Source organism: Symphalangus syndactylus, chromosome 20, assembly GCF_028878055.3.
Source record: "Symphalangus syndactylus isolate Jambi chromosome 20, NHGRI_mSymSyn1-v2.1_pri, whole genome shotgun sequence".
NCBI classification, from domain to species: domain Eukaryota; kingdom Metazoa; phylum Chordata; class Mammalia; order Primates; family Hylobatidae; genus Symphalangus; species Symphalangus syndactylus.
This window is the reverse complement of record NC_072442.2, coordinates 18,264,503-18,280,791: the sequence shown is the minus strand read 5'-3', so window position 1 is coordinate 18,280,791 and position 16,289 is coordinate 18,264,503. Positions and strand designations below refer to the sequence as shown.

The 16,289-nt window shown below is 36.6% G+C and overlaps 1 protein-coding gene across 7 annotated transcripts in view; it reads left to right on the top strand.

The window, feature by feature from the left end:
- The window catches only part of BRIP1 (BRCA1 interacting helicase 1), a 190,394-nt gene that overhangs the window by 114,426 nt on the left and 59,679 nt on the right, over positions 1-16,289 (top strand). For all 7 annotated transcript variants that reach the window (XM_063628493.1, XM_055256721.2, XM_055256722.2 and 4 more), the window contains exons 15-16: positions 6,744-6,903; positions 8,327-8,448. In XM_063628493.1, the coding sequence (XP_063484563.1) occupies positions 6,744-6,903; positions 8,327-8,448 (282 nt within the window). The remainder of the gene's footprint in view (positions 1-6,743; positions 6,904-8,326; positions 8,449-16,289) is intronic.

The following is a 16,289-nucleotide window of genomic DNA, read 5'->3' as shown; positions in this document are numbered from 1 at the left end:
TCCACAGCAGTTGTACCATTTTACATTGCCACCAGCAATGTGTGACAGTTACAGTTTCTGCATGTCCTTGCAACACTTACTTATTTGGACAGTAGTTATACTAATGGGTGTGAAGTGGGACTTCATTGTGGTTTTGACTTGCAGTTTCCTAATGACTAAGGATGTTGAGCATCTTTTCATGTCCTTTGGGCCTTTTTTTTTAATCTTTCAAGAAATGTCTATTAAAGTCCTTTGCCTATATTTGAATCTGTTTGGTTTTTTTGTTGTTGAGTTGTAGGAGTTCTTTATATCTTCTGGATATTAATCTTTTATCAGCCATATGCTTTGCATTCTGTGTACTATCATTTTAACTTTCTTGACAGTATCCAAAAAAGTTTTATAATTTTTTATGAAATCTGAGTTTATCTATATTTTTCGTTTGTTACTTATGCTTTTGATGTCATAGCCAACAAATCATTGCCAAATCCAAGGTCATAAAGCCTTCTATTTTTTTTCTTTTAGAGTTTTATATTTTTTAGCTCTTACAGTAATGTCTTTGACCAATGTTGAGTTAATTTTTGTTTATTATGTAGGCAAGATGTTACTTCATTCTTTTTACATGTGGTGATCCAGTTTTCTCAACACCATTTGCTGAAAAGAATCTTCATGCATTGTTTCAATAATGCAATTTGACAAAATGCAACACACTTTCATGATACAAATTCTCAACAAGGTAGGAATAGAAGGAAATTTAATATAATAAAGGTCATATGTAAGAAGCTCATAGCATACTCAGTGGTGCAAACTGAAAGGTTTTCCTCTAAGATCAGAAACAGGGCAAGGATGCCCACTCTTGCCACTTCTGTATAACATAGTACTAGAATTCCTAGCCAGAGCAATTAGGCAAGAAAAAGGAATAAAAGTCTTCCAAATGGGAAAGGAAAAAGTAAAATTGTCCTTGTTTACAGACGTGATCTTTCCTGAAGATCTTATTTTTAAAAAAACTGTTAGGACTAATAAATTGAGTAAAGTTGCAATATGCAAAATTAACATACAAAAATGAGTTGTATTTCTATACACTGACAACAGACTGTCTGAAAAGGAAATTAGGAAAACATTTCCATTTGTAGTAGTACCGAAACAAATAGAATACTTAGGAATAAACTTAAGGAGGTAAAAGACTTGTGTATTGAAACCCATAAAACATTTCTATATATACCGTTTTATTTTGATTCTTATTTCCTCTTCTGTTTTCCACAGTGGCTACGCTGTTTTATATTCCCACCAGCAATATACAAGGATTCTAATATCACAACATCTTCACTAATAGTTGTTATTTTATTTATTTATTTATTTAAATAATGGCCTTCCTAACAGCTGTGAACTAATATCTCATCGTGGTTTTGATTTGCATTTCCCTGATAATTACTGATGTTGAGCATCTTTCCATATACCTGTTAACCATTTGTATATCTTCTTTGGAGAACTGTCTATTCATGTCCTTTGCCTGTTTTTCAATTTTTTTTAATATTGAGTTTCTTAATATATTTTGGATATTAACCCCTTATCAGATATATGGTTTGCAGATATTTTTTCTCATGCTTTAGATTGCCTTTCCACTCTTTTTTTTCCCTTTACTGTGCAGAAACCTTTTAGTTTGTTGTGGTCCCAATCGTATGTTTTACTTTTGTTGCCTGTACTTTTATGTCATATGCATAAAATCATTGTTAAATCTAATGTTACAAAAATTTTCTCCTGTGTTTTTTTCTAAGAGTTTTGCAGTTTCAAGTCTTTTTTTTTTTTTTTTAGACTGAGTCTCATCTGTTGCCAGGCTGGAGTGCAGTGGTGTGATCTTGGCTCACCGCAACCTCCACTTCTCAGGTTCAAGCGATTCTCTTGCCTCAGCCTCCTGAGTAGCTGGGACTACAGGCACGTGCCACTCTGCCCGGCTAATTTTTTGTATTTTTAGTAGAGATGGGGTTTCACCGTGTTAGCCAGGATGGTCTCAATCTCCTGACCTCGTGATCTGCCTGCCTTGGCCTCCCAAAGTGCTGAGATTACAGGCATGAGCCACTGTGCCTAGCCAACAGTTTGAAATCTTACATTTAAGTCTTTAATCCATTTTGAGTAAACTTTTGTGTATTGTGTAAGATAAAGGTCCAGTTTTATTCTTTTGCATGTGGATATTGTTTGCCCTGAACTATTTGTTGAAGAGACTGTCTTTTCCCCATTATGTATTTTTGGCACCCTTGTTGAAGATCAGTTGATCATACCTGTGTGGATTTATTTCCAGGCTCTCTGTTTTCTTCCAATGGTCTATATGTCTGTCTTTATGGCAATGCAATTACTATTTTGATTATGGTGGGTTTGTAAGATGTATATGTCATGAAGCATGATGCCTCTAGCTTTGTTGTTCTTTCTCAAGATTGTTTTGATTATCCCAAGTCCTTTGTGGTTGCATATTAATTTTTGTATTTTTTTCTGTTTCTGTAAAACATGTCATTGGGATTTTGATAGGAATTATATTGACTCTACATTTATATTAGTCTTTAAAATCAATGTTCCCCAACCTTCTTAGCACCAGGGACTGGTTTTGTGGAAGACAGCTTTTCCACAGACCTGAGTTGGGGGTGGGGGTGATGGTTTCGGGATGAAACTGTTCCACCTCAGATCATCAGGCATTAGATTCTCATAAGGAGCATATAACCTAGATCCCTTGCAAGCACAGTTCACAATAGGGTTTGCACCCCTATGAGAATATAATGCTGCTGCTGATCTGACAGGAGAGGGAGCTCAGGCAGTAATGCTCACTCACCTGCCACTCACCTCCTGCTGTGCAGCCTGGATTCTACCAGTACTGGTCTGTGGCCTGGGGGTTGGGGACCCCTGCTTTAAATGTTTCATAGAGGACTGTGCATAGTGGCTCACACCTGTAATCCCAGCACTTTGGGAGGCCAAGGCAGGAGGAGCACTTGAGGCCAGGAGTTCAAGACCAACCTGGGCAATATAGTGAGACTCCATACCTACGAAAAAAAAAAATTACCAGGGCATGGTGGCTCATGCCTGTAGTCCTAGCTACTTGGGAGGCTGAAGTAGGAAGATTGCTTGAGCCCGGGAGTTTGAGGTTACAGTGAACTATGATCACACTACTACACTCCAGCCTGGGTGACAGAGCAAGACTGTATCTCAAAAATAAATAAATTAATTAGCAAAGAAATGAAAATAAAAAATTAATAAAATTAAATAAATAAAAATGTTTCATAGAATTGGTATTGAGGCCATTTCGGTCCTTAGCTTTTCTTTGATGGGAGACTTTTTGTTACTGATTCAGTCTCCTTACTAGTCTGTTCAGATTTTCTGTTTCTTCATTATTCAGTCTTGGTAGGTTGTATATTACTAGGAATTTGTCCATTTCATCTAGTTTATCCAATTTATTGGCATATAATTTTTCAGAGTAGTCTTTTATTATATCAGTGGCATCAGTGTCTCTTCTTTCATTTCTGATTTCATTTCTCTTTTTTTCTTAACCAATTTAGGTAAAGACTTGTCAATTCTGTTGATGTTTTCAAAAACCAACCTTTTTTTAATTGTTTTTTTGTTCCCTATTTTATTTCTGCTCTAATCTTAATATTTCTTTCCTTCTGCAAACTTTGAGTTTACTTTGTTCTTTTTCTAGTTCCCTGAAGTGTAGAATTGGGTTACTTGAGATCTTTCTTTTTTAATGTTGGCATTACCGCTATAAACTTTCCTCTTAGTACTGCTTTTGGTGTATCTCTTACTTTTAGTATGTTGTGTTTTTTTTTCCATTGGTCTCAAGATAATTTCATAACTTTCCTTTTGATTTCTTTTTTGACCCATTCATTGGTTGTTCAAAAGTGTGTTAATTTTCATATTTTTGTAAATTTGCTGGTTTTCTTTCTGATGCTGAATTTTAGTTTGATTCTGTTGTGGTTGCAAAAGATACCTGGTATTAATTTTTATCTTACATTTGTTAAGACTTGCTTTGCTACCTAACACGTGATCTGTCCTAGAGAATGTTCCATGTACAGTTGTGAAGAATATGTATTTCGCTGCTGTTGGGTAAAATGTTCTATATATGTCTGTTAGGTCCATCTGGTCTCTAGTATTGTTCAAGTTCCGTTTCCTTATTGATCTTCTGTTTGGATGTTTTATTCATTGCTGAAGGTGAGATATTCGACTTTCCTACTCTTCTTATGTTGCTGTTTATTTCTCTCTTCAGTACAATCACTATTTGCTTGCTATATTTGGGTGCTCTGATGTTGGTTGTGTATATATTTATAGTTGTTAAATATTCCCAGTGAATTGACCTATTTATCATTATATAATGTCCTTTTTTTTTTTTGTCTCTTGTGACAATTTTTGACTTAGAATCTGTTTAGTATCCTAGAATTGCCACCTATGCTGTCTTTAGTTGCCATTTATAAGCAATATCTTTTTCTATCCCTTCACTTTCAGCCTATGGGTATCCTTAAATTTAAAGTGAGTCACTTGCAGACAGTGTTTTTATCTATCCAGCTACTTTATATCTTTTGATTAGAAAATTTAATCCATTTACATTTAAAGTAATGACTGATAGGGAAAGACTTATTATTGTCATTTCAATAATTGTTTTCTGTCTAACTATAGCTTTTTTGTTCCTCTTTTCCTCCCTTGATATCTTTTTCTGGAGAATAAAAAGTAATATAATAACTTCTTAGCTGTGTTTATAGAATTAAAGTAGTTCTTCCTATTTAATTAAAGCATATTGTACAGCAGTTAACTATTTTACTAATGTTTTGTTTTATAGTCTTATTAAGAAGTTTATTTCTGGCCGGGCGCGGTGGCTCACAACTGTAATCCCAGCACTTTGGGAGTCCAAGGCGGGCAGATCATGAGGTCAGGAGATTGAGACCATCCTGGCTATCATAGTGGAACCCCGTGTCTACTAAAAATACAAAAAATTAGCCGGGCGAGGTGGCGGGCGCCTGTAGTCCCAGCTACGCGGGAGGCTGAGGCAGGAGAATGGCGTGAACCCTGGGGGGCAGAGCCTGCAGTGAGCCGAGATCGTGCCACTGCACTCCAGCCTGGGCGACAGCAAGACTCTGTCTCAAAAAAAAAAAAAAAAAAAAAAAAAGTTTATTTCTAAAAATAGTTAAAGGTAAAATTGAGGAAATAAACTATCTTATAAAAATTGATCAGTTGCTGTTTTCCAGAGAATTTGGGGTGGTTTCTTGTAATAACTTGTCCAAATTGTGTAGCACTCATAGTATATAACAAGTGGATAAAACAGTTCAATTTAAATAATAATCTCTAATATTAGCTTTTGTCTTTTTCATTTATTCAGCTTTATTATTAACTTCTTTCTTTGCATTTGCTATATTTCATTTTCTAGCTTCTTGGAAAGAATGCTTGATTCTTTTATTTTAACATTTTAAAAATAAATATATTTCAAGCTATAATGTATTTCCAAGTATTGCCATTGCTATATGCCACGTTTCGAATTGTGAGTGCTTTTCTTATTCATAACTAAAGATTTCATGAATTCTACTGTGTTTTTCTATTTAACTCATATGGTTTTTAAGAATATGAGTTTTACAGCCACGTGTGTTGGTTCACACCTGTAATTTCAGCACTTTAGAAGGCTGAGTCTGGAGGATCCCTTGAGACCAGAAGTTTGAGACTAGCCTGGGCAACAAAGCAGGATCTCATCTCTACAAAAAATATAAAAATTAGCTGGGTGTAGTGGCATGCACCTGTAGTCCCAGCTACTCAGGAGGCTAAGGTGGAAGGATTGCCTGAGCCTAGTAGTTCGAGGCTGCACTGAGCTATGATCTTGCCACTGCACTCCAGCCTGGGAGAGAGAGACCCTGTCTCTGAAATCAATCAGTCAATCAAGATGAGTTTTTGTTTTGGGCTTGACTTTTAATCTACCATGACTTTATATTATTGACTTTTAATCTACCATGGCATAATTGTTGAAATATGTGATCAATATGATAAGGATTGCTTAAAATTTGTTGAACGTCCTTTTGTAATCTAGCCCATGGCTGTAAATTTTCCATTTGTGCCCATATATTTTCTACTTCTTGGCTGAGTCTTTATTTATATCTTTTTTCAATGCAGGTTATTAGTGATGATCAAATATTCAAATAATGAGCTTATCTGCCTATACACTTAGTAAAATGATCTTAAATCATCTTCATTTGAAGACTATTTAAGAATATTAAGAAACTTCACCTTAAGTTTAAAGAGAGAACTTAAAGTTTGTTAACTTTGACAGAGGTTTTTTTGTTTTTTGCTTTTGCTTTTGAAATTGCCAAGATAGTAGTAGTAATAGTAGTAGTGGTGGTGGTGGTGGTGGTGGTGGTGGTGGTGGTGGTAGAAATTGCCAAGATAATAGTAGAAGTAGAAGTAGTAGTAGTAGTAGTAGTAGTAGTAGCAGTAGTAGTGGTAGAAATTGCCAAGATAGTAGTAGTAGCAGCAGCAGCAGCAGCAGCAATGTTGGTGGTAATTGTAACAGCAACAGTAGCAGCAGCAGCTAACTGTGCTAGCACCATTCAGATCTCTCTAAATCTGTTAATAAATTTAACCCCATAACAGCTCTATGAGATAATATTGTTTTCCTCATTTTATAGATGAGAAAAGAGACAGAGAGATTAATATACTTGCGGTAGTCACATTGTAGTCACATTGGCTTAAACAAATGAGGTTAAGTTTGTTTAGCTAGACACACACAAAATAATTTTTTTCTCTCCTCTCTTTAGTTATTAGAAAAATTAAAAGAACGTTGGCTCTCTACTGGTTTATGGCATAATCTGGAGTTGGTGAAGACAGTCATTGTAGAACCACAGGGAGGAGAAAAAACGAATTTTGATGAATTACTGCAGGTGTACTATGACGCAATCAAATACAAAGGAGAGAAAGGTAACTGGAAATTATTTCATGGTCGGTGAAAAAATATTTTTTATTACAAAGTAAGAAGGTACAATTATAATTTTATATTTTTAAATGAATTACACTTAAGAGAAAAATTATAATCCTGAGTGAAAAGAAAATAAATTGGGTATTTAATTGTACTTGTTCTCCTATGAATATTTTCACTTGGGTATGCTGATTCAACTTTAAGAAAAACGATGCCATCATCTCACAGTCTTCAGTGCACTACCTGAAATAGTTTGTGCAAAAAGGCAGTTAGGATATATATAAATATATTCCTTACTAGCCAAATGAGACCTATATTTTGATGCATTTAGTACACTTGGTGCTTATATTCTTTTTTTTTTTTTGAGACGGAGTCTCGCTCTGTCGCCCAGGCTGGAGTGCAGTGGCGCAATCTCGGCTCACTGCAAGCTCCGCCTCCCGGGTTCATGCCATTCTCCTGCCTCAGCCTCTCCAAGTAGCTGGGACTACATTCTATTACATAAGGTAAACTTGAATTTTCAAAACATAACTGAAAACTCAATTCCAAGTTAGAGCATATCCATGAAGAGTTTGATGTGAGGCCGGGCGTGGTGGCTCTTGCCTGTAATCCTAGCACTTTGGGAGGCTGAGGCGGGTGGATCACTTGAGCCCAGGAGTTCAAGACCAACCTGCGCAACATGGTGAAATCCTGTCTCTACAAAAAATACAAACATTAGCAGGGTGTAGTGCGTGTGCCTATAGTTCCAACTACTTGGGAGGCCAAGGTGGGAGGATCACCTGAGCCCAGGAGGTCAAGTCTGCAGTGAGCTGTGATTGTGCCACTGCACTCCAGCCTGGCTGACAGAGTGAGACCCTGTCTCACACACACAAAAATAATAAAATAAAAAAGTTTGATGTGAAGGGATAGTAATAGTTTATGAACAATGCAAGAAAGAGGTAATATAACATGTCAGTATCTTTTTAGGGTGTATATATTATGGTGTTCTCTGTGTCTGTTTTAAATACTTTTAAATATATTGATTTCATAGCTATGTATTATCAATTAAAATTATTTCAATTATTCTGAGAATTTTACTTTCAGGTGGTAAAGGTAATAATGCAACTTCAATTTTTATTAAATAAACCTGTTTATAATCGCACAGTTCATATGCAAGTTGCTATTCTGACATGTTTTTACTGTTTAAGTTATCTGGAAGATGCACAGTTTGTAAATTGGTTTGCTACCCTTTAGCATATAAATGTAATTTTGTTCCCCTTATTTACTTAAAGACATTGAACTTTTAAAACTTTATCTCATAATAGTGTTTTATTTTGATTATTTTAAATTTGCTACTATAATTACTATAATTATAAATCAGGTATTTTCAAAATGACAAGAATAAGCAATTTCTGAGAATTTTGGATATGCTTTTTTCTGTTGTTTAAGATGGAGCTCTCCTGGTAGCAGTTTGTCGTGGTAAAGTGAGTGAGGGTCTGGATTTCTCAGATGACAATGCCCGTGCTGTCATAACAATAGGAATTCCTTTTCCAAATGTGAAAGATCTACAGGTAGGCCATCAAAACCTTAAGTTTTATTATTACAGGAGTCATTGGTTTTGTATAAAGTTAACTGCAGGGATCCCTCATTTTATTGTGCTTTGCTTTACAGTGCTTTTTTACAGATTGAAGGTTTGTGGTAACCCTACATTGTGCAAGTCTTTCGGCACCATTTTTCCAACAGCATGTGGTCACTTGTTTCTGTGTCACATTTTGGTTAATTCTCACAATATTTCAAACCTTTTCATTATTATTATATCTGTTAGGGTGATCTGTGATAAGTGATCTTTGATGTTACTATTGTAATTGTTTTGGGGGACCTCATACTGTACCCACATAAGAGAGAAACGTAATTGATAAGTGATGTATGTATTCTAACTGCTCCACTGACCACCCTTCCCCCATTTCTCTCTCCTTGGGACTCTCTATTCCCTGAGACACAACAATACTGAAATTGGGCCAGTTAATAACAGTGGCCCCTAAGTGTTCAAGTGAAAGGAAGTGTTGCATGCTTCCTACTTTAAATCAAAGGCGAGACATGATTAAGCTTAGTGATCAAGGCATACTGAAAGCCGAGACAAGACAAAAGCTAGGCCTCTGGCACCAACCAATTAGCCATATTGTGAATGCAAAGGAAAAGTTCTTCAAGGGAATTAGAAGTGTTACTCCAGTGAATGTACAAATAATAAGCAAACAGCCTTATTACTGATATAGAGAAAGGTTTAGTGTCTGGAAAGAAGATCAAACTGTCCATAACATTCTCTTAAGCCAAAACTTAATTCAGAGCAAAGCCCTAACTCTCTTCGATTCTGTGAAAGCTGAGAGAGGTGAGGAGGCTGCAGAAGAAAAGTCTGAACCTAGCAGAGGTTGTTTCATGAGGTTTAAGGAAACAGCCATCTCCATAACTTAAAAGTGCAAGGTAATGCAGCAGGTGCTGATGGAGAAGCTACAGCAAGTTATCCAGAAGATCTGGCCAAGATAATTGATGAAGGTGGCTATGCAAAACAACAGATTTTCAGTGTAGAAGAATCAGCCTTCTATTGAAAGAAGATGCCACCTAGGACATTCATAGCTAGAGAGGAGAAGTCAATGCCTGACCTCAAAGCTTCGGAGAATAGGCTGACTCTCTTGTGATGGGCTAATGCAGCTGGTGACTATAAGTTGAAGCCAATGCTCATTTAACATTTTAAAAATCCTAGAGCCTTTAAGAATTATACTAAATCTACTCTGCCTGTACTCTATAGGTGGAACAACAAAGCCTGCACGACAGCACATCTGTTTACAGCATGGTTTACTGAATATTTTAAGTCCATTATTGAGATCTACTCCTCAGAAAAATCAGTTCCTTTCAAAATATTACTGCTCATTAACCACACACGTGGTCACTCAAGAACTATATGGAGATGTACAAGGAGATTAATGTTGTTTTCATGCTTGCTAACAAAACATCCATTCTGCAGCCAATGAATAAAGGAGTAATTTCTACTTCCAAGTCTCATTACTTAAGAAGTACATTTCACAAGGCTATAACTGCTGTAGATAGCGAGTCCTCTGATGCATCTGGACAAAGTTGATTAAAAACCTTCTGGAAAGGATTCACCGTTCTAGATGCCATTAAGAACATTCATGATTCATGGGAGGAGGTCATAATATCAACACTAACAGGAGTTTGGAAATCATTGATTCCATCCCTCATTGGATGACTCTGAGAGAGTTAAGAGTTCAGTGGAGGAAGTAACTATAGCTGTGGTGGAAATAATAAGAGAACTAAATTAGAAGTGGAGCCTAAGACGTGACTAAATTGCTGCAATCTCATGAGGAAACTTGAACGGATGAGGAGTTGCATTTTATGGATGAGCAAAGAAAGTGGTTTCTTGAGATAGGAACTATTCTTAGTAAAGATGCTGTGAACATTGTTGAAATGACAACAAAGGAGTTAGAATATTAAATAAACTTAGTGCATGAAGCAGTGGCAGAGTTTGAGAGGCTTGACCCCAATTTTGAAAGAAGTTTTATGTTGGGTAAAATGCTATCAAAGAGCATCTTATGCTACAGAGAAATCTGTTGTGAAAGGAAGAGTCACATGATAGAGCAAACTTCATGGTTGTCTTATTTTAAAAAATTGCCACAGCCACTCCAACCTTAGCAACCACCACCCTGATCATCAGCAGCCATCATTGAGGCAAGACCCTCTACCAGCAAAGAGAGTGACTCACTGAAGGCTCAGATGATCATTCGCCTTTTTTAGCAATAAAATATTTTCAAGTTAAGGTATATACATTGGCTTTTGAGACATAATGCTGTTGCCCACTCGATAGACTGCAGTATAGTGTAAACGTAGCTTTTATATGTGTTGGGAAACCAAAAAATTCATGTGACTGACTTTGTTATGATATTCTCCTTATTGGGGTGGGCTGGAACCAAACTTGCAATGTCTCTCAGGGATGCCTGTATATGTTTTCCTGTATCCTTAGACATTTTTAAATCTTTGGTGAATCTGAATGAGTGAGAAAAATTTAGTAGATACAGATTTTATTTTATTTTCAACTTATACTGTCTTTGGTCAACAAGAGTTATTTTCAAAGTCTGGTCCTGGGCCAGGTGCATTGGTATCACCAGGGAACTTAATAGAAATAAAGACTTTCAGCCTCATCCAGATCTGCCGAATCAGAAACTGTGGAAGTGAAGCCCAGCAATTTGTGTTTTATCAGTCTTTTAACCACAGACTCATGGGTTCCTCCGGGGAATCCTGGGGTCTTTTGTCCATCTGGCTCCCTTCTCTCCAGTGTCCTGCCTTGCAGATTTTGTGATTTAGTCACTCCATATTCTGATCTCTTCCACCTCAGCTCAACAGGACCACTGCGCTCTGCTTGTACTTTAATGCTCTGTGCTGTGGTCAGGAAATTATACTCAAGCAGAGAACTGGGATAATGGAGTTCACCTAATGAATTCCACTTAGCTCCAGAATTACTGTCTTGTGCTGTTTGGTGTCTACTACCTGAAAACAATTGCTCCATTTTGCCTGGTTATGCGATTACTTACAATGGAAGAAATATTCTTAAACCAGTTACTCAATCTTGGCCAGAAACAGTTGTATCTCATTATCACTGACTGTTTCCTAAACAATATATTTGAAAAACTATAGTAATAATTTGAGCCTAAGTTGAACTTACTGTTCCTCAAGGAGGATTTTCTTTTACTTCCTACAGGCATTTGAAAGTGCTGGCAATCTGAGAAAACTTGAGATTTTCTGACCACTGAGCTGACTTATTGATTATTACCTATATCCCTCCTCCTAGGATACAATCAGTTAGGTTCTCATACCAAAGCAGGAGTTCTTTCATTAGAATAGTTATCTTTTTAATTGTTAATACTTTACTAGGTACTGTGAATTAGATAATTTTACTTTTATTTTTCTAGTCCATAGCAGTCTTTAGGTAACATTAACAGTAATAAGCAGTATTTCTTTTGGTAGCCCTTACTCTTCCGTAACCTCTAGACCTCTTCAAAATTTCTGAAAGTCCTCAGCGGGTATCTCACTTGATGATTCAGAATCTAATACTTTTTCAGCCTCCAGTAACTTTGGTGGTTTCCACTACCTTTCTTCAGTTAACCAGTGCTACTGCTGAGGGCACTAATGGCTATGCCCAAGGCTGGGTCTCCTATTCTAAAACGGCTGATGCTGCCTTGACTACAGCTACTGATGAAACAGTTGACATCCACCCAAGAAAACTACTGTCACCATCAACAGCATTAGTGCTGTATTCCACTGAAGCAGAGTGCTACTGATGGCACTGCTATTGACACTGGTATTGTCTCCTTTTAATGTCTTATCATTTTACTCTAGCTCTACATTATCGCACTAAGGCTGCTTTGTTAAAGTGGAAAGAATCCTTTTCCCTTCTTTAGACCACATCTTCTTCCAATATCTTAATAAAATACAGTTTTTTCCCCTAAAAGTAATTATTTCCATTTTTGCCTATGTCCTCTCTCTTCCTTGGACCCTACATATGAGTTCTTGAGAGCTGGAAAAGAAGAAAAACTTTATGGCTAATACTAGGTTGTACTAAATATTATATGTACAAAGTAACAAGGCCTAAAAGGATCATCAGGATTATAATTCTGATTACATATGAGGAGAAGAGAAGGGAATGATATTCAGAATAGTTATCAAAAGAATTTTAACTTTTTCCATAATTTTTAGTAAAAGAAAATAAGCTGCAAGAAAATATGATGAGAATACAGGTATTTATTATGTTATTCTTCACTGTTTTCCAAAAATTCTTAAAATAAAAAATATACATTTGTGAGGAAAGGAAATTCCATTTCTCTTTTCTCCACCTTTGCCTCAACAGCTATGATTTTGAACATTGTTATTATACCAATCTGGGGTTCTTAATGCTTTTTTCCTCAGGATAAATTCTTCCTAGACAATATCTCAGTCTGTCATGCAAAAAAGACACCTGATGGCCTCCTCTGACATTCCTCAATCATGATCCTATTTGTCATAGTTCCGCTTATGTGCATAAAACAGCAAAATAACAGAAGCATCAATGGGTTCTAGGTAGAGGGGAGGAAGGTGGTTTTAAAGGGCTGTCCCTAGTGGTTCCCAAAAGGTACAAGTAGAGTGGACACAAGAATAGTTCAAGCTGCAGGGACAAAGGATAGAAAAAGTGAAATTATTTACCAGCACTACTAGATGTACTGGGAAGTGTATTTCTTATTGCCATATGTCTGGATCAGTTCTTCTTCTGTAACAACTCCAAAACTTAGTGACTTAAAACAGCAATCATTTATTACAGGTCATACATCTATGGAGTGATTGGGTGGCAGATGATCTAGGCTTGGGCTTGGTTGGTTGTCTCTTTCAATTTTAGCTGGGCTCAGCTACTCTGCCCTAGTTGGCTGATCTGTGTTGAAGTCAACTGAGTCGGCTCTGTTCCACCTGTATTTCATTCTTTGTGGACCAACAGACTAGCCAAGGCATGTTATCATTGCAATGGCAGTAGTACAAGAGGGCAGGCTTAACTGTGTAAGCAGTTAAGTCAAATACCTATTTACATCACATCTGCTAACCTCCTCTTGCCCAAAACATGTCCATGCACAATCTCAAAGTTAAGGAAGGGGAGAAAAGGGATAATTTCTACCACACATGGCAAAGGACTTAGAATCATGACTTCAAAAAGGAGTCCTCAACTATCGCATTTTTTCATAACTAAAAGGTATTTGTTAGTTATCCATTTATAAGACTGGTGTGTTATAAGCTTTAAGAGTATAAGCATGCAGTTTTTATAATGATTAAGAAGGCTTTTGATTATTTGGAAATGCCCAGAATATAGCAGTCAATGCCTAAAATACTTGAAATATGTCAGAGCATCATTATGGGTGATTTCTTAAAATTTTTATAAATGGTTAAACAAGTATTTGAAAATATTTGTATGCCTCTATGGAATATAAAAGTTAAGTTTAAAATTCTAATGCAGTCCAGTTTATCTGTTTTTTTTTGTTTGTTTGTTGCCTGTGCTTTGGTGTCATATTTAGGAAAATATTGGCAAATCCAACATCATGCATATTTGCCCGTAATGTTTTCCTTGAAAAGTTTTATAGTTGTAACTCTTTAATTTAGAAATTTGATTCCTCTTGAGTGAATTTTTCTATGTGACATATGGTGAGGTCCAACTTCCTTATATCTAAAGTGAATCTTTTATTGACAGCGTATAGTTGGATCAGGTTTTTAAAAATCCATTTGACCAATCTCTGCCTTTCAATTGGAGAGTTTAAACCATTTACATTTAAAGTAATTCCTTATTTAGTGTTTATAAAGATGTTTTATAATCTGTTACATGGTGTACCTTGAGGATAGGGATAATTTCTTAAGCATCTTTGTGTCTCTACAACTAAGATATTACCTAAAAACATAGTGTTGAATAACTGTTTCAGTTAATGATTGAATAGGGTTTTAATAGAAGTTATTAAAATTGTATTTGACTTTGTTATTTGTTTTTAAAAACAACAGCAACCACCCTCCATTCCTGGAGACTTTAAGGATGGAAATGATAGCAATCATTTGATGATAATGAACAGGATGGTAGTAAACAGTGATATGACTCATAAGGAGGCAATACAGGGTAGTTATAGTAGTAAATCATTAGAGGATATGTATGTAGAAGGGAGTGCTCAATCCTCAACAGCGTTTTACACTTTATCTAATACATAGTAGAACATAATAAGTGGAGGGAGTATCTTATATTGACTATATTGGCTATCCCTCTTTTATTATTTATTTATTTATTTAAATATTTTTATTTTATTTTATAGACAAGGTCTTGTTCTGTCGCCCATGTTGGAGTGCAGTGGCACAATCATAGCTCACTGCAGCCTTGAGCTCATGGGCTCAATTGATCCTCCTGCCTCAGTCTCCTGGGTAGCTAGGACTGTAGGCATGTGCCACCACACCTGGCTAAATTTTTTTTTTTTGGAGAGGTGAGGTCTTGCTATGTTGTACAAGCTGACCTTGAACTCCTGGCCTTAAGGGATGCTCACACCTCAGCCTCCCAAAGTTCTCGGATTATAGGTGTGAGCCATCATGCCCAGCCTGTATTAGTTGTTTATTGCTGTGTAACAAATTATCACATAGTGGCTTAACACACATTTATTATCTCAGTTTCCATTGGTCACAAGTGTGGGCATGGCTTAGCTGGGTCAGGGTTCCACAAAACTGCTGCAATCAGAATGTTGGCCAGGTTGTGTTGTCATCTGGCACTTGGGGTCCTTTTGTGGTTGTAGGACTGAGGTTCTTCCTAATCCATCCAAGAGGCAGTATTTTTTAAATTTTTTTGAAAACAGGGTCTCACTCCATTGCCCAGGCTGGAGTGCAGTGGTGCAATCATGGCTCACTGCAGCCTTGGCCTCTTGGGCTCAGGTGATCCTCCCACCTCAGCCTCCTGGGTAGCTGGCACTACAGGCACATGCCACCACACCCAGCTAATTTTTAAACGTGGTTTTTTTTTTTTTTTTTTTTTTTTTGTAGAGGCAGGATCTTGCCATGTTGCCCAGGCTGGTCTCGAACTCCTGAGCTCAAGTAATCCACCTGCCTCAGCCTCCCAAAGTGCTGGGATTACAAGTGTGAGCCACCGTGCCTAGCCCTAAGGGGTACTCTTGGCTTCAAGAAGCTAGTCACAGTTTCTTGCCATGTGAATGGCCATGTGGCCTTTTCACAAGTCCCCTCGTATCATGACAGTTTACTTCCAGAGGCCAATAGGAAGCTCTCTAGCCTCAGTCAGCCAGTACAGAGTCTTACACAACTTAATAAAATTGTGAGGAAAAAAATAAAATTAAAAAATCATAGGAATAACTTCCCATCATTTTTGCTATATAATATAACTTAATTAAGAGTGACTATCCCAGAACCCTTTCCATATTCTGTTGGCTAGAAGCAAATCACTGGTTCTGCCCTCACTTAATGGGAGGGCATTACAAAGTTGTGACTCTCTGTATATCACCTTAGGGTGTGTCTGCCATACTCCTATTCCCTATGGAAAGAGATGATGATCTAAATGACCTCCATAGATGGCTCTTCCAAAACTAAAACTATGCTTCAAATTATAGGACCTTAAATTAGAACTTTATAGTTTTGTTTTACATTAATAGTCTAATAAGTAGAAGTTATTTATTAAATAAAAATTTAAATATTCTACCTTATAGAAATGAAACAACCTATTTCTGCATTATTCTGTCTATTTCATTTGAATTCATATTTAAAAAGGTTAAGATCATTGAGTCAGAAAAGTGATTTGAGTGGGAAAAAGAAGGCAGTGACATTAATTTTATGATACTAAAATTTTTTCTTAAAT